The 23,747-nt window shown below is 25.4% G+C and overlaps 10 protein-coding genes across 10 annotated transcripts, besides 1 other annotated feature; 5 read left to right on the top strand and 5 right to left on the bottom strand.

Moving 5' to 3' along the window:
- Window positions 1-484: part of a repeat region that runs on past the window's edge.
- Window positions 485-1,622: 1,138 nt separating this feature from the next.
- EHI_155660 (Elongation factor 2, putative) lies at window positions 1,623-4,265 on the top strand (the record flags this gene model as incomplete). The annotated part of the gene is made up of 1 exon (XM_650683.1): window positions 1,623-4,265. The coding sequence occupies one exon, from the start codon at window positions 1,623-1,625 to the stop codon at window positions 4,263-4,265; it is 2,643 nt and encodes an 880-aa protein (XP_655775.1).
- A 3,231-nt stretch (window positions 4,266-7,496) lies between these two features.
- On the bottom strand, window positions 7,497-8,276 carry EHI_155670 (uncharacterized protein). The gene is made up of 2 exons (XM_001913460.1): window positions 7,619-8,276; window positions 7,497-7,558 (listed from the first exon to the last, which is right to left on the bottom strand). The coding sequence occupies exons 1-2, from the start codon at window positions 8,080-8,082 to the stop codon at window positions 7,510-7,512; spliced, it is 513 nt and encodes a 170-aa protein (XP_001913495.1). The 5' UTR covers window positions 8,083-8,276; the 3' UTR covers window positions 7,497-7,509.
- Window positions 8,277-8,548: 272 nt separating this feature from the next.
- Window positions 8,549-9,034, top strand: EHI_155680 (uncharacterized protein; the record flags this gene model as incomplete). The annotated part of the gene is made up of 3 exons (XM_650680.1): window positions 8,549-8,663; window positions 8,715-8,821; window positions 8,876-9,034. The coding sequence occupies 3 exons, from the start codon at window positions 8,549-8,551 to the stop codon at window positions 9,032-9,034; spliced, it is 381 nt and encodes a 126-aa protein (XP_655772.1).
- A 212-nt stretch (window positions 9,035-9,246) lies between these two features.
- EHI_155690 (RhoGAP domain containing protein) lies at window positions 9,247-10,735 on the bottom strand (the record flags this gene model as incomplete). Its single annotated transcript, XM_001913461.1, has 2 exons — window positions 9,247-10,050; window positions 10,100-10,735. The coding sequence occupies 2 exons, from the start codon at window positions 10,733-10,735 to the stop codon at window positions 9,247-9,249; spliced, it is 1,440 nt and encodes a 479-aa protein (XP_001913496.1).
- A 158-nt stretch (window positions 10,736-10,893) lies between these two features.
- EHI_155700 (uncharacterized protein) lies at window positions 10,894-12,126 on the bottom strand (the record flags this gene model as incomplete). The annotated part of the gene is made up of 1 exon (XM_650678.1): window positions 10,894-12,126. One exon carries the CDS (start codon window positions 12,124-12,126, stop codon window positions 10,894-10,896), a length of 1,233 nt encoding a protein of 410 aa, XP_655770.1.
- Window positions 12,127-12,849: 723 nt separating this feature from the next.
- Window positions 12,850-16,934, top strand: EHI_155710 (Rap/Ran GTPase-activating protein, putative; the record flags this gene model as incomplete). Its single annotated transcript, XM_650676.1, has 2 exons — window positions 12,850-13,165; window positions 13,228-16,934. 2 exons carry the CDS (start codon window positions 12,850-12,852, stop codon window positions 16,932-16,934), a joined length of 4,023 nt encoding a protein of 1,340 aa, XP_655768.1.
- Window positions 16,935-17,348: 414 nt separating this feature from the next.
- EHI_155720 (uncharacterized protein) lies at window positions 17,349-18,383 on the bottom strand (the record flags this gene model as incomplete). Its single annotated transcript, XM_650675.1, has 1 exon — window positions 17,349-18,383. One exon carries the CDS (start codon window positions 18,381-18,383, stop codon window positions 17,349-17,351), a length of 1,035 nt encoding a protein of 344 aa, XP_655767.1.
- A 214-nt stretch (window positions 18,384-18,597) lies between these two features.
- Window positions 18,598-19,626, bottom strand: EHI_155730 (1-acyl-glycerol-3-phosphate acyltransferase, putative; the record flags this gene model as incomplete). The annotated part of the gene is made up of 2 exons (XM_650674.1): window positions 18,598-19,165; window positions 19,223-19,626. The coding sequence occupies 2 exons, from the start codon at window positions 19,624-19,626 to the stop codon at window positions 18,598-18,600; spliced, it is 972 nt and encodes a 323-aa protein (XP_655766.1).
- A 308-nt stretch (window positions 19,627-19,934) lies between these two features.
- Window positions 19,935-21,671, top strand: EHI_155740 (uncharacterized protein; the record flags this gene model as incomplete). Its single annotated transcript, XM_650673.1, has 3 exons — window positions 19,935-20,138; window positions 20,223-20,827; window positions 20,885-21,671. The coding sequence occupies 3 exons, from the start codon at window positions 19,935-19,937 to the stop codon at window positions 21,669-21,671; spliced, it is 1,596 nt and encodes a 531-aa protein (XP_655765.1).
- A 203-nt stretch (window positions 21,672-21,874) lies between these two features.
- EHI_155750 (uncharacterized protein) lies at window positions 21,875-23,746 on the top strand (the record flags this gene model as incomplete). The annotated part of the gene is made up of 1 exon (XM_650672.1): window positions 21,875-23,746. One exon carries the CDS (start codon window positions 21,875-21,877, stop codon window positions 23,744-23,746), a length of 1,872 nt encoding a protein of 623 aa, XP_655764.1.
- Between the last annotated feature and the right edge of the window lies 1 nt (window position 23,747).

Below are 23,747 nucleotides of genomic sequence, written 5' to 3' on the forward strand. Positions count from 1 at the left end.
ATTTATTAGAAGTGATTATTATAAAAGATTATTATTCATTAACGTGTATTGTTATTCATTATTAATTATAAGGATTATTATTTACTAAGGAGGTATTATGTATTAAGAATTATCATTTATTAAAGAAGACGCATATATAATTGATATTGTTGCACAAAAATTAAACATAAGGACATTATCAAGGAATAGCATTTCTTTAAGGGGTGTCGAAGGTAAAAGGAGATGAGCTATAACAGTAAGTTATGGATATACTCTCCTTAAAACAACAATATAAAGAATGAGAAATATTATATTACTCATTAAAATCAAAATAAAAGTCAGGCAGCAACTTAATTGAGGAACCATTTAAGTCGAGCATGCTTGCAAAAACTTTATTTGAATAGAAATAAAGCGTGTTGAAGAAACTGATTCGCTCACTTCTCAACATGATGAAAAACCTAAAAATAAGGTTAATCATAATTGATTTCTTTTTTTTTTTTTTTTTTTTTTTTTTTTTCAAAATATCTTATTTATTTTATTTCTTCTTGATTGTTTTTTTTTTCTTTTTATTGGGTTAGTTTTGGTCATTTAACTATTTCTTTATTTCTCTTTCATTATTTCAATATTATCTTTTATCGTCTTTTTCTTATTGTTTTATTTCAAAATTTTTATATCTTAAAGTATTTCATATTCTTTGATACTTGTTATTAAACCATTAATAGTTGTTATCTATATTATTTAACCTTTGATTAAAAATCATTGGTTAATCTTTGCTTAAATTATTAACTCATAAATACCAATTTAAATACCTTCATTTATTTTATTTTCTTGATACAAATTTTTTTTCTTCTTTCTAAAGTATAAATAAAAAAGATTTTTAATAGTTTAGAACAAACACTCACTATTTGTGTTTATTTAAAAAAAGAACATATTGTAATTTATAATTCTATTTAAGTTGTTTAATTCTTATTTAGAATTAATGATAATTGAAGTATTTAAAAGGAACAAAGATAAAATAGATGACAAGTGTTACATATATATATTCATACCATTAATTATTCTTTTTATGTTACTTAAATAAAAAAAAAACATTAAATTGAAATACTCTTTGATACTTGTGAGATATTGAGACTATGTCTTTTTTGTTACTTCATTTTATATGATTATTATCTACAATATTCTCTCATTGTTTTATTTATGAAGTAATACGTCTCTTCTTTATTTCTTCTTTTCTTTTTGATTCTTATTGAGTATTTTTATCTTTTATTTCTTATTCTTTGTTAATTATTTCTACTATCCATTTAAGTTCTTCAATTATTCATAAACTAATTAATCTTCTTAGTAATTTACATTAATTTAAATGTTTATAACCAAATCAAATTAAATTCATTCTTATTGTTAATTCATTCTTGTTATTAATAACAGTAGTTAGTTATGAAATAAATGCAGAAAGAGAGTCTTATTCAAATAGAAAAAATTAACAAATTTATCACAGTCTCCTCTTCTTTTTAATGTTTTTTTCACCAAATACTTTTATCAATTCCTTTTTTGTTCTTTTACTAAAAATAATGAGACAAACTTCAACCCTCAAAAACAATGAATAGAAATAGAAAGAATCTTAGAAATAATTATTCTTTTAAAACATGACTATATTACCATCAAAAGTTATTCTTAAATTACAACAAAACGCTGCTAACGTTAGAAATATTTGTGTATTAGCACATGTTGATCATGGAAAAACATCTATATGTGATGCACTTATTGCTAGTAATGGAATTATTAGTAAAAAATTATCAGGGAAAGTAAGATATCTTGACTACAGAGATGATGAACAAGTAAGACAAATTACTATGAAAACATCTTCAATTAGTTTATATACTCAATTAGGAGATCAACATCATTTACTTAATTTAGTTGACTCACCTGGTCATGTTGATTTTAGTGGAGAAGTGAGTAGTGCAGTAAGGCTAACTGATGGTGCCTTACTTGTAGTTGATTGTATTGAAGGGGTTTGTGTTCAAACTCAAACAGTCCTAAGACAAGCTGCATCAGAAGGACTTCAAATGATATTAATAATTAATAAAATTGATAGGTTAGTATTTGAAAAAAACTTTAGTATTGAAGAAGCCACAGATCATTTGGAACAATTAGTGAATTCAGTAAATAATGCAACAGCAGTTATAACAGATGACAATGGCACTGTATTTGGAGATGATTATTTTGATCCTATTAAAGGAAATGTTGTATTTGCAAGTGCTATTGATGGATGGGGATTTGATTTAGTGGCTATATCAGAAATTTATGCAAAAAAATTTGGAATGAAAGAAGAATCATTGAGAAATATTTTGTGGGGAGAACATTTTATTAATATGAAAACAGGTAAGACATTTAAAACACAAATTGATGGTACAATGAAAGTATTTAGTCAATTAGCACTAAAACCAATTTGGGATATTTATAATACTGTCCATCAATATTTCGATAATAAAACAAAAGAAGCAGCTAAACAAAGAATTATTAAAATATCAACTGCATTAGGAATGAACATTGGTGCAAGAGAATTTGCTATTCACGAAGAAAAATCTTTTTTGTTTTCAATGATGAACAATTTTGTTCCAATTGCAAAAACAATATTACGTTGTGCAGTTCTTCATCTTCCATCTCCATTGGAAGCACAACCAAAAAGAATTAATAAAATTTATTCAACTCATACCTCATTATTAAAAGATACAGTTGTTCATTGTGATGCTTCATCTCCAGAATGTGTACTTTACGCTGCAAAAATTTTCCCTTTTGGTGAACAAATGATTGCATTATGTAGAGTTTTAGGGGGAACAGTTCGTCGTGGACAAGAACTTTTTATTTTACCATCAAAATATGATCCAACTATATCTAATGCAGCTGATAAAATCCATTCATTTAAAGCAAATCAAATTTATTTATTAATGGGTCAAACTACACAAGATATGGACGAAGTACCCGCAGGTAATATTCTTGGGATTCAAGTTACTGGAGTTAATATGTTTAATGCTGCAACATTAAGTTCTACACTTCAATGTAGTCCATTAGCTCCTTTAGTATCAAGTGGTGCCAAACCAGTATTGAGAGTTGCCATTGAACCAGTACATAGTGAAGATATGAAAGCATTAATTGATGGATTAAATCTACTTGCATTATCAGACCCATCTGTTATAACTACTATTCAAGACTCAGGAGAAAATTTATTGTTAACAACTGGAGAATTACATCTTGAAAGATGTATGAAAGACCTAAAAGAACTTTTTGCACGTGTGCCATTTACTTACACTGACCCTATTGTTTCTTATAGAGAAACCATTCTTGGGCAGTCTGGGGCTGCTGAAGAAAGTACAGCAGATGAGAGTGTTTCATTTAAAGTCCATTGTCTTGCAATGAAAGAAGAAACAATTGACAAGATTAATGATATTTCAACAATGTTAAGAATGTCAAGTAGAAACCATCAAACAGATGAACATTTAAATCAAAAGATTGAAACTATTTTAGAAGGAGAAAACAATGAATGGAAAAATAAGTTAATTTGTTTTGGACCAAAAAGGTGTGGACCAAATATTCTTATTAATCTTTCTGATGAAAACCTTCCACTTTGGCCTCAAGACAAAGACATTAAAAATTATACTTCATTAGTTACTAATGCTATTATTAGTGGATTTCAATTAGCTACTTCTGCTGGACCTTTATGTGATGAACCAATGGAAGGGTTAATATTTATAATTGATGAAATTCTCATTGATGAAGAAACAAGAAGCGGTAATATTCAAGGACAAGTTATTACTGCATTTAAAGATGCTTGTTTAGCTGCATTCCAACTAGGAAGACAAAGGATTAAAGAACCAATGTATTTATGTGATATTAGATGTCCAACTGAATGTATTGGTAAAGTTTTTCAAGTATTAGACAAAAGAAGAGCAAAAACTCTTGAAGAAGGATATGATGAGACTCAACTAATGAATATTATTAAAGCACAATTACCTGTTGCAGAATCGTTTGGGTTTACAGATGACATGTTAGGTCAAACTTCTGGTGCTGCATTTACACAAACTCAATTTGACCGGTTTGTGACGATTCCAATTGATCCGTTCTGGGTTCCAACAACAGAAGAAGAATTAGAAGAGTATGGTGAAAAAGCTGATATTAAAAATATTGCTAAAATCGCTATAGATAATACAAGAAAAAGAAAAGGATTGGTTTTAGATGAAAAGATTGTTGAATTTGTTGATAAACAATCAACCAGAAGCAAGAAAAAGTAATTTTATTCAAATTTTTATTCAATTTAGTTTAATTTTTAAATTATTTGCTTAGTAATAAATGAAGAATTAATTATTTTTTTTAGTGAATTGTATTCTTTGTTATTTAATAAAAATTAATTAATTATATGTTTATTTTACATGCTTTTTAATTATAAAAAGTCTTTCAGAAAATCATTTTCTTTTTAAAGAGAATTTTCTCAACCTCTTTTTCTGCTCTTGAAACAATATTATTTGGATAATATATTGATAATACATTATCATAATTAAGACTTAACCAAACAATCTAAATAAAGTAAGGTCATTTCAATAATAAATAATGTTCAGTTACTACTAAGTTATCTGAATGAAAGGAAATATTATAACCAAGATTAACCCATATCAAGAATAAGTTATAATTACCTATTAAAATAATAACTACTCATATTACTAAAAGAATAATTTCTTATAAATTATTAAACACATTGGTATTATTGGATGTTATTTAAATTAATAAATAGAAAAGATAATGAAATGTTTATGACTATTGTAGATTAATGGTATGTAAAAATAAATGATTTTAACCAGTCTGACTATGAGACAAAAAAAGGTTATTATGTGTGATTTTAATAAAACACCGTCATTGGGTGTGAATGTTTCAAATGAAATAAAATAAATCAACATTGAATTATGTCAATTTTTAATTTACCATTTCATTCATTGGAAGATGAACAAAATGTTCAAATTCTTCATTGTTTTGTTTTTATTCTTTTTTAGTTCATTTTCAATTATTCAAGATTGAATCATTTCAATTACTATGATTCGTTTTGGTGTGAAACATTCTTTTCCACAAAGTGCATTTTCAATTTCATTATATTCAAAAGACTGTTGCTCACAATATGATTTTGTTTTCTTATTTTCTTTATAAACACAAATATCATCTCCATTAGACCCAAATTCAAACAAGCATGTGCTTGTTTGATTCCACAGTTTAAATGTACAATCTGGTTCTTTAATATCAAATTTCTTCATTCCTTCCATTCTTCCATTTGATTCTAATGAAAATACAAATGATTTTGAATCATTTATATAATCACCATCTTCATCAATTTTAGAATTAACATATCCTCCAAATTTATTTCCATCTTCATCTTCAATCATAATTATTATATGTTCTTTATGCATTATTCTTTCTCCAAATACTGATGTATCAACATTCCAATCATCTTTATCTGAATCAAATAGTACATTTCCTATTTTTCTATTTGTCCATTCTTCTAGTTGTTCGATTTCTTCAATTGTACTCATTCCTTTCATTATTCTTAATCTTTCTTCTTCTTTTCTCTTCTTCCTTTCTAAATAATCACTATATTGCTTTTTCCATTCTTCTTTCTTCTTATTAAATCTTGTGTAAATTTTATTAATTTCTTCTTTCATTATCATTTCTTCAATTGAAATGATTTTATCTATTAGTTCATTCTTCGCTTTGTTAACAGTTTCTTCATCATCGTTACATTCTTGTATAATTTTTTCAATTTTATCTGTTAACAACTTTATTGTTTTGATTGTTTCTTGCCCTTTTTCTATCACCACTCTTCTTCTTCTTTCTGTTTCATCAATCCTATCAAATATTCCTTCTCCTCTTTTAATTGCTTCTTCATATGTTTCATTCTCTTTTATTTCAAATACTTCATTTTTAATACTTCCTATATAATATTGATAATTCTTAGTAGTATCATCAATTGATTGTTGAATATTTGGAAGTGTTTCTACTACTTCTTTAATTAATTGGTTAGTAATCACTGCTTCCATTTTAATTTAATTTGATGTTTATAAGTTCAAAATAATGATGTTTAAATAGTTAATACATATTATTAACACATCAAATTAACTATTATTTTTATTATCACTCTCTTTTAAATAAATGTTATTCAGATTTATTTTTACAATAACAATAATAAAATCTTGTTGTTTTATATTTTCATTTTATTTGTTATTAAAAGATCAATGAAAAAGAAATATTAATATAGTTTAGAATAAAAGGGTTAAATAAATTTAAATAAATTAGACGTTTTAAAGTATAATTTTATCTTGTGTTTTGAAGAAATTAAAAATGAGATTAAGAAAAACAACAAGATTAACAAAAAAATAGTAAAACTGATAACACTGAAACACTTAATGTTAATATTATCATCATTCAATTAATTTAATAATACAAAATGTAAACATTAAACATTTCATAATATAAAGGCACATTGAACAAAAATAATAGCCATAATCAAATAGATATTATTTAGTACTACTTCAATAAATTAGTTCAATTAATACATTCAAGTTTTTGTATTAATTAAAACAAAAAAAAATGAGTGAAAGTTTAATGATTTTTATTCAATTTTATATTTATTTTTTCATAAATTTTAACTCTTATTTCATATAATATTTTTTTATTTTAAATTCTGCTTGAATTTATTTACCAATTTTATTTTATTATCATAATAATTAGTTGTTTGAAAACAAAATAAAAAATAACACCTATATTACTTGTTTTTGTTTTTAATTATATTTTTTTTATTAAATATATTTTTAAATTAATAGACAAAATAAATCCATCAACTTATCAAAGAGTCTTGTTTCTTTCATAAAAACTTATAACTCTTTATATTATCAAAAATGTACATTTTTTGTTTATTTTTTTGTAAATATTATAACTTCTTCTTTTAACCTTTTCATTGTTTATGTTGTAATTCTATTCTGTTTTTGGTATTACATAATTTCTTTGATTCTATTACGGTATTGTCTATTACTTGTATTATAATTGGATATAGCAGTGAATAAAATAATTAATATCATTACTAATATAATTATGAAAACTACAGATATTTTAATAATTTTATGCTAATAATTTATTACCTTTATTTTCATATAAATACCATATTCACTCATTCTTGATACTTTAGATTTCTTAGTGATTAACTTTTTCCATCTTTGGTTGAATGACTTTTATATCGCTTCTTTTAATGATTATTTTTTTAACTCAAACAAAAGACTTGACCAGTTAATAAAACTCATAGTAAAAAACAACTTCATAAGACAAATTGGAGTTTAACATTCCAAATCTTTCATTGATAACGTAATGAGGAGAATAAATATATAAAGAAGAAATAACAGTGCTGAATTATTACATACAAACCAAAAGTAAGCCAATTATTTAACAACTTTAGTTGTTTCTTATTTTAAAAAACAGAAGAAGAATTTTAAAGATGATTAACTAAAATACTTCATCTTTCTCTCCTTCTTTCAATGCTTTCATTAAATTTCTATTAATTATTAATATTCTATATAACCGTTTTATTTCTTTAAGTCACAAGAAAACAAACCCTATAACTATAAATGTAGTTGATATGAATAATGATTGTCCTGTAAATGTCACTGTAATTGTTTTGTAACAATAAAAGTAATATCCTATAATCATTCCAATCACATTAGTTGTTATTAATATTACCATTATTATTGTTTTATTATATTTTCTAAATTCGTCTTTTTTCATCATAGCAAATTCAATTATTGTCGATATTAAACACATTATAATTGGTAAGTTATATCTTAATCGAAATTCTCCTTCAACAAAATATAACCATCCTCCATATTCTTTTGTTTGATATAAACAATTGATGTGAATAACTATTCCCATAATATAGAAAATAACCATCATAATAGTGATGATTTCTTGAATGACTCTGTGCATTTTATCTTCTTTTAAGTTCTTTTCTTTTTTATTTTTCTCTATTATTTTCGTGTGTCTTTTTTGTTGAACTTCTTTCTCTTCATTTAAATCTTTCATACCTCGCTATAATCATTGACCATTTGTTATGAGATATAATGTGTCAATTATCTGAACTTCATTTCATCCTTTTTGTTCTTTTTTTCTTCTTTTCCGTATAAATCTCCCTTTCATAAACTTCATCTTTTTGAAGAGGAAAGTCAAAACGACTAACAATAAGAAGTAGTGGATTGGCAATTCTCAGTGAAATAACCAAAAATAATCAACATACACTTACACAAAAATACTTTTTCATGAGACAGTAGACAGGGACAATGAAATAAAAAGAGGAGAAAAGTAATAGTAACAATAGAATGAGTAAGTAGTTAAAGAATGAGTAATAAAAAAGGCAAGAAGAAAAAAGGAATAAATAGGAATTAAAAAAAATTAAGAAACAATGTCGAATAAATTTGTCAAGTGGAATTGAAAAAAGAAAAAATGAAAACATCTTAAAAAAGAAGAAGAAACTGGAAAAGAACCATTAAGAATGGAGCCTGATTTTGGACAAACAAACTATTCAAACAATAGTTTTAATAGTACTGAATCAACACAACCAATTAATTACAGTGAGAAATCAAATGAATTAAGAAATCTCCAAGCAAGTTTGTCAAAATAATAATAATAATACAAAAGAAAGAATATTAAAAAAGTAGGACAAGATGAACAAATTGATATGATTGCAGCATCTGTTAGTACACAAAAGAAAATAGCACAAAACATTAACCAAGAGATTGATGAACAAGAACCACTTCTTGATGAAGTTTGTTTTTGAGATGTAAATAAATAAAAGAAATAAAAATTAAATAAGAAATAGATTTCAAGTAAGGCAAATAGTGTTGATGCACATATTCAAAAGACTACACAAAAAGTTGACAAAGTTAGATTAAGAGCATCAGACAAAGTGAGTATTTTAATTGTTGGAGTTCTTTTAGTAGCACTTGTTATTGTGATTATACTTGCAATAGTTTTGTAATTGCATACCACTTTTTTTGATTTTATTACTGTTTTTAAGTTTAATAATTAAAATTATATTTTATTAAATTTTATCAATAATTCTTATAATAAATCAAAATAAATGTAACTTACAATATTTGGTAATATTTGGTAGTGGTATGAGCTTTAACTAATTGTATTTTTCATCTATTCCCAAACTAATTTTCATAAGTATTTCTTTTTCTTTTTTTTTTAAACACTTTTAGTTTTATTTAAAATTATCAACAAACTGTCAAAAAATATTCCTTGATTTTGTAATGCACATGAAAAAATAGATGGGGAACATTTAACTGATTCTACAAAACATGTTAATACATTTGTTAAATCCATTTTATTTGTTGGTTTTCTATTAATAATTTCTGTAAATAATTTACATAATAATTTAAATACTTCAAAATGTTCAGGTAATACTTCTTTTAATGTTGTAATATGTTCTTTAATACTAATAACTAATTTAAAATAAGGGACTTTTTGATTGATTAAACTTTCTATTTTTGAATTAATATTACTTGGAATTAATGGTATAGGTAATCTTCTAAATAATCCTTTTAATGTTGATGTGATAGCATGTGGATCAATATCTTTAAGATCTTGAAGTGAAAATGTTCTTCTTGTTATAAGTATTTCTAATCTATGAACTTCATCACTCCCTCCTGACAGTCTTAATATTCCTTCAATATCAACACAATTGTCTGTTAAATATTCTATTAATAATCGATATACTATTGGTGCCATTTGTTGATACCCTTCTCTTTGACTTAATTCTTGTAAACTTACTCCAATAACTTCTTCTTTTTCAATATGTGGTGATATTTGAACTGTAGTTAATATTGACATTGACATTCTTGCTAATTCTCCTACTTCTCCTAACATTGGCACTTTTCTTTTTGCCATTACTACTTTCTTTTTTAATACTTTATCTTGATACCACATTTTTCTTGTGGTAATACATTCACTCCATAAATTCATTACTTCTTTTGACTCTGCTGATAATACCTATATTTGTTATTTTTTTTTCTTATTTGATTTTTTTATTTTAACAAACAAATTGTCCAACTTTTAACATATATCTTCTTCTTTGATTTTCTGCATAAACTAATTTATATTGATTACTAATATAAATGATAGCTAATACTGTATCACTCCCTGGTTTTAATAAAAATATTAAATTTTGGTATATTAATATATTCACTTTTTTCCATTCGTTTTCCCCTTCATTTCTTGATTCTCCATTCCCTAAATTTTCTCCTTTACTTACTATATTTACATATAACCGTTCTCCTAACATTTTCTTTGCTAATTCTTCTACTATTTCACTTTTATTAAAAAATGTTTCCATCATATCAATACTTCTTATCCTTTTTTCATACCTTTCTTTTCCTTTTTCTATTGCTTTCTCCATTTCTCTTATATGCATATCTTGCTGAACTTTTGAGATTTTCATTAAATCCTTTTTATCTTTTTGAAACACTTCTGTTAATTCAATTCTTCTTCTCATTTGTTGAATCATCATTTGAAAATTTATCATCTCTCTTATTACTTTAAGTGTTTCTACATCGTCTGTCTTTATTGATAATTTTTCTTTAATTTTTTCTTTATACCTTTTCATTTCTTCAATCACCCCAATTCTTCTCATAGATCCTTTCCCTCCACTAAGATGTCCACAACTCTTAGTAATCATAATAACAAATCTTAGTCCTTTTTCTTTTTATAACTATTCTATTTTTACTTTTCCTATTTCGAGTTTATTCCCCCTTCTTTTTTTAACTTATATTTTGTTTTTTATTTGAAAATAGTGTTATTATAAAAACAGTAAGTCTTAAAAAAAGAGATAATGAATTATTTTCGTTCAGTTTTTCTAAAAATGTTATAAGACATTCTTACGTGGTCAAAAAGAACTTGAGCACATTCTAATTGGTCAGCACTTCTGAATTGATTTTTGTCAGGGTGAATTAAAATAACTGCCTTTTTATACCATTTTTGTACACCCTCAAAATCACACAGATCAGACATTCCTAATTTTCTCCATTTTTGGTCATTCCATAAGATTTCATCTAAATTCTTTAATAATGAACGAATATTCTTTCTTTGACTAGTTCCTTTTTCACAAGCCCATTCATTAACCATATCAACAGTAAGTTTTTCTTGTTTGCCATAAACGATTTTGCTTGTATCTTCTTCCTCTTCTTTCTTTTCTCCACCAATGAGATTATCCAAAAAATCACCTTTCTTTTCTTGTTGAGTAGATGGTGTTGGTTGAGAACTTCCAAAGAAATCCATTATATTACTATTTCCAGAATCTTTCTTTTCTTCTTGAGTACTTGGTTGTGTAGTAGATTCTTCATTTTGGTTATGGACATTTGAATTTAAGTTAGTGGAAGTAAGTAATTTGTCTACAGTTTCTGGTGCATGAGCAGGTGATTTACTGGAAGGACTTTTTAATAACACATCAAAAAGGTCATTTGATGAAGTTGGAGAAGGGGTTTCAAAAAGACTACCATTTATTGGTGTACTAGAATTAGATGATGTGGAAGGATTTGAAGATGTTGGATGTGTATTTGTAAGTAGTTGAGAATTTGAATTATGTTGTTTCTTTGATGAGGAATAAGAAAGACCAGAAAATATATCATTTGAATCAACTTTTGAAGTTGAAGAAGACTGTTTTTGAGAAGAATTAAAAGAAGGACTATTTGAAGGAGATGTATTTGTAAGGAAATCAAATACTACAGAAGATGAAGGAGATTTTGAAGGAGTTGGAGCTTGTTTATCAAAATCAAAAGAAGAAGGACTTTTTGTTTGGGTATTACCAGAAGGGGAAGGTTGTTGAATAAAATCAAAAGACTGTGAAGATGGAGAAGGGGATTTTTTAGTAGGAGAGTTTAACAAATTGAAGATATCATCACTGGAAGTGGTTGTAGTTTTTGGTTGTGTTTGGAATAAGATATCAGTATTTGAAAATTGGTTGTTTTGAATAGGTTGGGAATGTTGAGAAACATTAATAGTTTGTTTTTTTTGAGCACGTGAAGAATTATATTCCAAGCCAGCAAAAATATCAACTTTTTGAGAAGCCATAGAACAGTTAAGAGATAAAGTTCTTTTTTTTTTCTTTTAATTTTTTTTTTTAAGAATTTTTTATCTTTTTAATCAAATGTTTGTTTTTCTGTTTTTACTAAATGAAATGGTTATTGGTCAAACATCAGTAAATACTGTTGTTAATTCAACATCTAAGGCAAAGTATATAGTTGGGGTATTTGGTATTATTCTTATTCTTCTCTGTGGAGTTATCTTTATTTATTTCCGAAGAAAAATGACATCCTCAAAATATAAGACTATTCCAGGTTATGGTCCTGATTTGTTTTCGGTGAGTTCAGATACAGTAGATCTCGTTGGAGTTGAAACAAATTATCATCAATTTTAAATCCGCATTATTAAGGAATTTTTTGGTATCAATTCATTTTTGTAAAAACTGAACCAACAACGATGATATTAACATCCCCAATGGGGGTGGTTAAATTTACAGAAATAAAAATAGTTTTTTATATCACCTTACATTCTTTTCGTCTTGAGAAAAAAAAAAGGATATGAAATTTAAAAATAGATGGAAAAAGATAAGAGGATAAAAAAAATTTAAAAATATATATGAAAAAAGATTAAATCTAAAAATGAAATAAAAAGTTAGAGGAAAAATGTACTAGTGTAAAAATAAAAAAAAAAAATCTAAAATAAAAAGTTATTCTAATATATTTTTAAAAATAAATAGAACTTATTAATACTAAATAGATAGTTCACTCTTCGATGAGCACTGAATTAGATAAAAAAATACGTAAAAAACAAACACAATTATATGATAATAAAGAAAGTGTTTCAAATAGAATAAAGGCATGTATTACATTAAGTGAAAAGATGAATCCAGATGAGTTTTATTTATTTATTAAACGTGATAAACAAGGATTTGCTGGATTTATAATAGAAATAACACAATATGTTCAAAATCATACAAAGAAAGGGAAAATATCAGTATCAGTGAAAGATGCAATTAACCATATAAAAATACTAAATATAATGACAAGTATTTATCAATTAAATGAACTAACTGTTTTTGATTTATATCGTTTGTTATAAAGAATAAAATTGGTTTATATAACATTTAAAAAGAAAAAAATTAATAAATAGAAAAATTTTTATTTAATTATCTTAAAATTGAAACACATCCAGAAGTTAGAGAAGCAGCATTTAATTTTGTTATTGATTGTGTTTTTAAATATGGAGAACAAGAACAATTAACTGATATGTTTATGAAAACAATTAATATAGGACAATTGTTTAATAAGTCTACTGATTTTCCAGTAATTAAATTAGATTATGCTGAATCTTCATATTGTCCAGCAGAAACAGATATAGATCAATATTCAATGACAATCAAGTTAATTACATCATTTCTTAAACTTGTTAAAGTACCTTCAAATTTTGACAAACTATTCTTTTTAGTAGAAGTAATGTTATCATATCTTTATCCTAATTTTGCAGAAGAAGCTCAATATAAATATAAATTAAATCATCCTAATATCGGTAAAAAAGATGAATTACCTCCTGCTTCACTTGATAAATTTGTTCTTGATTCTTTTAAAGATTTAATGTCTTCTCCTATTGCTGAAAGACTAAAAACACGTCCAGCATTTGTTTTATTCATTAAACATTTTTATATTTATGTTTTACAAATTACTCCAGAAGATCTTACTCATGCTGTTATCATTGCTACTATTCAATATTTCACTGACTTCTTTATTTTAAATCCATCTACTTCTCAACCAAAAGATGTCCTTTCAGAACTTCAAAGATATTTGATTGAAAGTATTACAACATTATTTGATAAACCTTTTGTTATTGGAAATCAATCAGTATCAAAGATCCTCATTGAAGAAATTAAAAATCAAATCATTAAATTAGCATCAACTACTCTTAATGATGAAATAAAACAAATTATCATTGAAACAGTATTAAATTGTATTGATATTTTAGTAAAAACTAATTTTGGTAATAGTATTGGTTCATTTGTTGATTTAATATTTATTCTTTACATAAAATGGGAAAGAACTAATGATGATTGGGTTCAACTTAGAACTCGTTTATCTAATCATTATAATGTTAGTTTTGTTATGGATCAAATTGCTTTGAAACTTCGTCATTGTACAAGATTAGTATTAAAAGATTTTTATTCTCCTCTTTTATTGGAAAATACGGATGAGGTAATAGTTGGTACTAAGAAAGTTGCACGTTCTACTCATCTTGATTTTCCTGATGAGATTTTTGTTGCCCCTTCATTAGATGATAAGTTTAGTTATCATTTTCCAAATCTTGGAGGAGAAAGTGCATTAAAATTATGGTATTATTTTTATTCTTTATTATCAGATATTAATGAACATCCTAAAGATGATATTTATGAAAATGGAATTAAATTATTATATGAGATTTTCTGTTTATTCATAAGAGCAGAAACTAAAGTATATCAATTTTATGAAACTATTAACTTAAAACGAATTTGTCTTGTTGATGATTTCGGAAAAATATTTTTTGATGCTTTTAAAAGAAGAAATCACACATCACTTTCTCTTCAATTATGTTATCGTGCTATTTGTAGATTAGTTAATAGACATTATGTAAGATTTACAAATGAATTGTATAGTTTATTCTATGAAACTATATCTATTGGTTTACCAATGATGCCTTCTATAATATTAGAAGAATTGTATGATATTATTTATAATCAAATACCAGGATGGCCTGCATTATTAATTCCATTTATTCAACAATTATCATCATTAAAAAAAGAACAACTTCAAGAAACAAATAATGTTAATCGAGATGCTCAAATTATAGCATTATTAAATTCATTAGTAACAGTAGAAGAAAATTATCCAACATTACTTCAAGATATTTCAAAATATAATAAAGAAGAATCTCTTACAGGAAGTTATTCAGATGCTATTACAAATTGTTTTGAAAATCTCTTAAAAGTTTTTACATCAACTAAATCACAAGTAAGTTTGGTATATGGAATGGCTACTCATATTATATTTTCAAGAAGAAATAGTATGGAAATTTCGATTAGTCCAATCCTTACATCTATTATTGAAAGAATTTCAAATGAAAATGAAGAACTTTTTAGACCTTCAGCAGAAGTTATTGGTGAATTGGCATCATTTACAGAATATTTCACTATTTCTGACGTTCAAGATCTTTTATCACAATTAATTGAAGTTATATTAAATCCACAATCAAAAACTGAAGCAATTGCTTGTATATTTACATCATTAATAGATTGGGCATTCTCCCCTTCATGCATATTCCCTAAAGCATTAACACCCGAACTTACAGTTAATTTGTTAAATTCAATTTCATATTCAATGTCTTTACCATATTCTGTTAAAAGTAATGACCCTAATATTAAATATAGAGCTTGTGCACCAGAATGTGCTGAAGTATTTTTACAAACATTATTAAATGCATTTGGATTTGTTCCAAGTGAAAAAGGAAGTGATAAATTCTTCTCTACTCATATAGAAGAAGGAGAAGTAACGTGGTGGGCATATGGAAATAATATTTTGTCAATAGAAAAAGGTAATGAAGGAGAATTTTGTAATTTAATTATACGAAATGCTGTTGGTAAAACAGTTTGGGGAGTAAAATCAATTTCTCTTCTTGAAGAATTAGGTATTAAAAATACAAAACAAAAAACACGATTAACAGTAAAAGATATTGTTCAAACTGCTCCAAAACAAATAGTTAATGAAAGAACAATTCGTGAAGGAGAAAATAAACTTAAAAATATGATAAATGAAATTCTTAAAGAAGAAAATGATTTATTAGAATGGGGAATGCCTGATGGTGTTGTAGAACGAGCAGATTATGACAAAGATTTAAGTTTTGTTAAAGATTCTGTAGATAACGTTGAGAAACAAATAAAAGAACTTGGAATGAATATGGTTCCACCAAATAAGAATGTTATTAATCTTAATAATCAACCAATTGATAATACTAAATTGTTGATCCACTCTTTATTATGTCAAACACAATTTATTGATCCAATGCCAAAAAATAATATTTCATTAATTCCTATTAATCCAACAGAAAAATTTAAAATTTTATTAGGAAATTTAGATAAGTCATGTGTTAGACCATTCCATAAAATTGGACTTATTTATGTTAAAAATGGTCAACATGATCAATATGATATTCTTATGAATCAAGAAGGATCCCCAGCATATAAAGAATTTGTAGAAGGATTAGGATGGACGTTAGATATTAAAACTCATTCAGGATTTTTAGGAGGATTAGATAAAACATATTTGTCAACTGGAGAATATATTAGGTATTATGCTGATGCTACAAAAGAAGTTATTTTTCATGATATTACTTTAATACCAACACAAGCAGATGACCAACAACAATTAACTAAAAAACGACATGTTGGAAATGATTATGTTCATATTGTTTGGAATGAATCTGGTGACTATAACCCACATACAATTACATCACAATTTAATGCTGCTCATATTATTGTTACTCCAATTGGAAATGGTTTACATAAAATTAGAATTTGGAGAAAACAAAATGTAAGACAATTTGGTCCATTAATGGATGGAATAATTGTTGGTAAAGAAGTTCTTCCAGCTTTAGTTAGAGAAACAGCTATTAATGCTAATTATTGTTGTAGTTTGAACATATCACCAGATGATTATTTAAAACCATATTTAAGAAGAACAACACTCATTAAAGAAATTATTGATAAAAATGATTCATTCCCAACTCCTACGTTCTTCTCTACACTTTCTATTGTTACAAATCCACAAACAATAAATGATTTGGCAATTAAAAAATAATTTAAAGGCTTTTTATTTATTAAAGAAAGAATATTTAAAATAAAAAAAATAATTCAATTATTATTATTACAATTAAATACATAAATTAATAAATAAAGGAGGAAAAGATGTTATTAAAATTGAAATAAATATTTTTATATATTTATTAAAGTAATTATATTAATTAAATAAAGATATATTAAAGAATTACTAAATAATTAAATACCATTGAAAGTAATGTATTTGAATAAATACTAAATATTATTAATGTAATATATAGGGATGAATATATAACTAATAAATAAGATTAAAGAGAAAATGTAATCATTTTTAGTAAAGAAGTAATTGATTTAATGAGAATTAAGAAAGTAAATTCCTGTTGTTCCCTTTTAATTACCAAATAAGTAAAAAAATAATACTTATATGTGGTTTTAATTAGAATTGAAGTGCAATAACTCTAGTTGATTCAAATTTATCAGGATAAACATACCCACAGAAAGATCTAGGATTTGCATGGAAGAAATATTCTTCTAACTCAGGATACATAACACTTCCTTTTTTACCAGAAACGTTTTGAATATAAATAACGTTAGCTACTCTGAAAAAGTGTTCTGCATTTTTCTCTTCTAACTTAAAGATTGACTTTCCATCATGATTAGAGAACATGATATTTGAATAGAATAATGGTTTATTTTGTCCTGGAGTATATGAGAATAAAAATAATTTAGAATCATCTAGCCATTGCCCTGGTTGAATTATTTCATTTACAAATACTCCAAATACATGTGCAATTTCATCAAATACTAAGAAACCAATTCTTTTCTTTCCAGTAACAGAATCAACAAATTTATCCATTTTCCATCCATCAGTATTAGTATCAAACAATATTTTTTGGCTTTTATTTGCTACAACATTTTCTATTTCATTTTCAATAACAGGTCTCATTTCTAATACAATTTGTTTTCCTTTTTCTTTTTGTACTTCAGTTGTTCTTCTTTCTATTCTATCATGACTATCCTCTCTAATAACTTCTCTATCTCTTGCGGGTATTCTTTTAGAATAATCTCGTTGACTTGTTCTCCTGTCATCAATTGGAGATCTTGGTGGTTTAGTAGTTCTTCTATCATTTCCATATTGTTTCATATCTCTAATTTTCTCTTCCATAGCTTCAAGTAAATCTTTTCTATCATTTTCTAAATTGTCAAGCTCTTTGTCTTCAATAATTTTTAAGTCATCTAATAAACAGATAAGATCTTTAATCATTACTATTATTTCTTTCTTGTTTTCCATCATTCTTTCTGATTTACTAAAACAAGTACTTAAAGAATCAAAGGTCCAATCTTTCTTTGGATCAAATATAACATCATCAAGTGTATATTCAGCAATTTTTCCTACACATCTAACTATCTTCTCAATTTGTTGAGCGCTTTTAGTTTCAACTCGTTCTAACTGATTAAGTATTTCTTCCATTAACTATTATTATTTAATTTTTTTTTTAGTTCTCAGTTCATTTTTTTTCTTTTTATTTTATTATTATTATTTTACTATAAAATTAATACTTATTTTTATTCTATTCAAGAAATAAAAAAAGATTCATCACCATCAAATTTTTAGTTTTTGTGTTTCTTATTTTTTTTTCATTTGTATAACAGAACAAAATGAATAGCAATAACAAATAGTTAGTTTAAGGTTTTGTAAAACATTCTGGTGTCATATAACCAGTAAAATCTGCCCAAGTAAATTTAAATGGTGGCTTACGAGGTTCTCCTGGGAATTCTTTATGCTCTTTAAAATAACTCATTAATTTATCTTTTTCTACCCATAAATCGTCTAACCAACGTTTTAATGATTCTTCATCTTCTGGAATATCTTTGATATTAATTTTATGAATATTCATATGAATTGTAATTCCTTCTCCTGGGAAGAAACAACAAGATGGTGATGGTTTTACAGGATAACCTAACGTAATATCATAAACGTAAGGAATAACATTTCTAAGTTGTTGTAAAGTAACAATAACACCAGTTGGACGTGGATGTAATAAATTTTCATAAATTGGAATATTATTATCTTTACAGTATTGTTGAGATTCTATTAATTTTTGAGGTTTTACACGAGTGCCTTCAGGATAAATAGTTAACCAAAATGGGTAATATTTATTTCTAAATCTTTTGAATGTTTCAAGAATATAAGGTTTATCATCTTGGAAATTTCTTTTTAAATAAACACTATCCATCATATAAAATCCAAATCTAATTTATTATTATTATTTGAACAATTAATCACTACATTCTTTAATCAAAACAAACCCTACTAATGGTATTTTACTTATTTCTTCTTTCATAAAAAATCTCATAGCACCAATTCTACCACACCTTGGTGCTTCAATAACAATTGGAAGAAAGTCATAAAAGTGTGTATGATTACATAGGAAAAGTGCATTTTCATTTGGAATTAATTCATCACCTGTTTCAATAATTCTATTACCTATTATATAATAAAATATTAATGGAAAATACATCATATATACTTCCGTTACTCGTTGGAATATCCACTGATAAATTGGTCTATATATAAAGTAAAGAGGTAAACAAATTACATCCATTATTAGTAAAACAGTAATTTGAAGAAATACTGAAGCAACAAAACAATATGCAAAGTAATATTTTAAAATTAACATTATTTTATGTGTAATGTTTGTTGTATCAACCATTCCTTTGTTTCTATTGATTTCTAGTTTTTTCTTTTATTATTCCTTATTGGATTTTTAACGGAAAACAACTTATTTACACTCCACTCTCTTTATTATCTATTTTTGAAATTCCTTTTATATTTAATTTTATAAAATAGTTTTTAGATAATTCACCACGTGTCATTTTGTTCAACCCTTTTTGAGGATTTCTTTAAATATAAGATTCACTAAATGAGAAGATTATAAAATTGAATTTGAAACGAAAGGAAACACTTATTTAAAAGAAATGACTGAAAAGAAATAATTGAGAAGTAAAAGAATTTATTTCAATGAATAAACAAATGGCTATCGCATTCAATAAATTAGTAGAAAAAAAGAAAGAGAATGTTCCTACAATTGTGTTAAATCCAAAAACATTACCAACCGTATTAGATCTTGTTGACAGTGTTGAATATGATTGTTTTATTAGTTCAATTCTTCAGTCATTAATTACTGAAACAACCATTTGTCTTCCCAGAAATAAAAAGGTATTAGTTAAGTTTAATTGAAATTTAGTATTTTTTTATTGTTTACAGAATGAAATAGAAAAGAAAGAATAAGAACTAAAAAATTATCAGTTCATTTTAATGTCTGTAATGGATTTACTTTCATCTTCTAAAAAAGATCTTTCAGTCAAACAACTTCTTATCTTTAATCCAAATATTAAAACAAAAGAAGGAGAAGATGAAAAAAAATTATTATATTCTTTTAGTAATCAAACAAGATATTCAGACTTAGCAAATCTTGGATTATTTCAAACATTAATTGGTTTTTTTTCTCAATTTTCAAAACCAATTACAACAGTTACAATGGTTAAAACTAAAACTTTTTTATATTCACCAGAACCTTCATTCTGGATTAGTTATACTGTTTCTTCTGATACACCATCACTTGATCAAACTGGTATTGATCTTCTTAAATTCCTTTGTAATTCTTTTGTATTATTGAATGGAACATTTACACAACAATTTGAATCTTCATTTGATGTATTTATCTTTAAATTAAAAAAATTTTTTGATCCTATTATGTGTACTGTTTCAAATGATATTTTAGCATCTCCAGGAAGATTAACAGGAATTCAATACGCTTCAATGTCTAAAAATCAAATTACACAATTAATTAATTTGATGAATGATGTAGGAACACAATTTAAATGTGTAAAAGAATATGCGTTATTCCAAAAGTTTGTTTAATGTTTTTTTTAGAATAAATAAAAACAAATAATTAAATAATTGTTTAGTACACAATTAGTTCATACTAACTTTAATTATTCAATGCAAAATAATATTTTTAATTTATTTAATGTATTAAGAAATGGAAGTATGGATTTTGGAAGTAAGTTTAATGGAATTAGAACTGCAAATGATGAAAGAAGAATTGTTTTTGGAATTCCTGAAGAACGTTCAAGAAGTAAAAGTAGTTTGGCAGCAACAAAAGACATATTAAATTGTTCAGTTTTCATAGATGGACAAGAAAGAAAATGGGTTGTTTTTGAACATAAACTCTTCTTTTTCCATTTCTTTTTAGATACTGAAAATGATCAGTCTGTATCAACATTTCTCTTATTTTTAAATAGTGGGTTAACTGATTTATTTGAAGGTCTCTGGTCATCAACATTTTCTGATGGACTTCCAAAAGTACCAAAAGAATTAGTGAATAAATCGATTATGTTCTATTACTATAATATGTCTACAAGTGTTAAGAATGGAGGATTATCAATATTTGATAAGCCAGATATAATAAAGATGTTAAATCATTTAGAAATTATTAAAGAAGGAGCAAAAGAAATATATATTAAAGGAGATAATGGAAAATGGACTGCTTACATTTGTGCTGATAATAAATTATTAGAAATAATTATTACTTTAAGTCCTAATAGTACAATAGCAAATGTTTATCGTTTGTTTTTTTATTATTATTGTTTTATTAATGATATTTTTTTTAACATAAGAAATGATTCAATCTCATCAATTCTAGAGGAAATAAAAACTTTTGTAGGGAACAATTTCAAAAGCTTGTTATACTAATTAAACTTCTTACTCATTAAATTAATATTTTTCGTTTGTGTTATTTAAAAATAACTTATTTTCATATTTTTCACATAATAAGTTCGACAAAAGATTGAAAAACATTAAAACTATAATAAAACTATTATGAAAAAATAAAATAAAAAGAACAATAATGGGGAAAAAAGAACTTCAAAAGGAATCTTTAAAGAATTGAAATATCCATGAAATCCCATGATGAAAAGTCTCGAGTTCAAGTTCGGTTAATAAGTGTGGTGAGTCAAAATGAAAAAAGTGAAATTGGAAATATTAAGATTAGTTGGGAAAGAGGAGATAATAATGGTACAACTAAAGTTTTTTCTATTGGAGAAGAAATTAATGAAGAATTTAGTTTTATTTCAACGTTTCAATATTCAAAAGGTCATCTAAAACCAAAAATACTTAAATTAAATATCATATCAAGAAATATGACAATTGGAAGTGAAACAATTAATCTTTCAGATTATTTTAATGATAAAGCATCTATAGGTGAACAGTCAATAAATAAATTATTAAATGTTGGAAATGAGATTTTAACAATCAAATTACTTCTTTTATTTGGGGATCATCTTTTTTCAACTCCTAAAATTAGTAAACAAAAGACAAGAATAATGGGTAGTCCAAATACTTCTTCAAGTAAAGTCCTTACTTCTTCTAGTTGTAATACTCCTAAAAGAAAAATCTGTCAAAGTACGATTTCTGTTAATAAAATTCCTTCTTCTAAAACTTCATTAGATCTTACAAGATCTTTTGAGTTTGAAAATACTAAACAAACTCAACCAGTTTTTAATACTCTAAATAAAGAGTCAAACGGAGATCCTATCATATCTCATCGAACAATAAGGTCAATTGACAGAATACATAGAGCAACAGCAGATGCTTCACAAATTCGTTCTGCTTTAGATCAACCAACAATAGGAAGTAACAGTAATAGTATTGCACGACAAAGTAGTTTTAGACAAATAAAACGAGATGGTCCATTAAGAGAAAGTTCAACAAGAGAGTTAAAAGTTAATACGTCAAGAAGAAACACTGTTGAAGTATTAACTGGAGAAGAAGAATTACTAATTAAAGATATTGGAAGACATTCTTCTTTTATGGAACTAGAAGAACAATGCAAAAGTACAGACAATACATTATTAACACAAATAATTTATTCTTCTATGCCAATAGAAAAATTTATTTCAAATTCTGGATTACCTGAAGTTATTTGTACACAGTTACAGTCATTTGTTATTGCTGATATTCTACCATTAAAATTATGTGTTTATTTATTTTCTTCTATAAGTAAATTAATTGCGTTATATGAGACATTAGGAAAAAAACAAAGGATTGAGTCATTAGTTCAATTTAATGAAGATATACAAAAGATTGGGTCTAAATGTTATACTCGATTATTTGAAATAATAAATTTAAAATTTCATAAAGCATGGGAAATATCATTAAATCAAAATTGTTCAGATAAACCAATACTACAAGAACTTAATAGTATTGTTAATTTAGTTTGTGAATTTAGGACTATTGGCCCTTTTAAGACACTTATTCTTAACGATATGTTTAAAGTACTAAATATTTCTTTTTATGAAGAGGTTATAAAGGATCATTGTACATTAATGATGGGAATTCAAATACAAATGCTCCTTGGAATAGTATCTGATTTTGAATATAAACTAAAGAATTTATTAGTATTGAAAGACAATTTAATTATTATCAAAGAAATTGGAAGAGTACTTGTTTTAAACCAAAAAAATTTACTAGTTGATGATTCTAGAAGTGAAATTTGTCCACATTTAACTGATGAAAAATTAGTTAATTTATTAACAAATTATAACAAACTTAATCCAAAAGAAATTCCATCTGGTACTATTTCATTGTTAAGTCGAAATGTTAATCAAAGACATGTAGAATTCTATGATTTCTCACTTCCTGAATTAAAAGAACAAAAGTTAAAAGATCTTATTAGAGACGCTGTTGGATGTCCATGGACACCATTTGATTTATCAACTACACCTCTTGCTTCTCGTTCTTATTTACAAAAACAACAATCAATTAATTGAA

This window comes from Entamoeba histolytica, genomic scaffold (genome assembly GCF_000208925.1).
Source record: "Entamoeba histolytica HM-1:IMSS scf_1104750518611 genomic scaffold, whole genome shotgun sequence".
Classification (NCBI taxonomy): domain Eukaryota; phylum Evosea; order Mastigamoebida; family Endamoebidae; genus Entamoeba; species Entamoeba histolytica.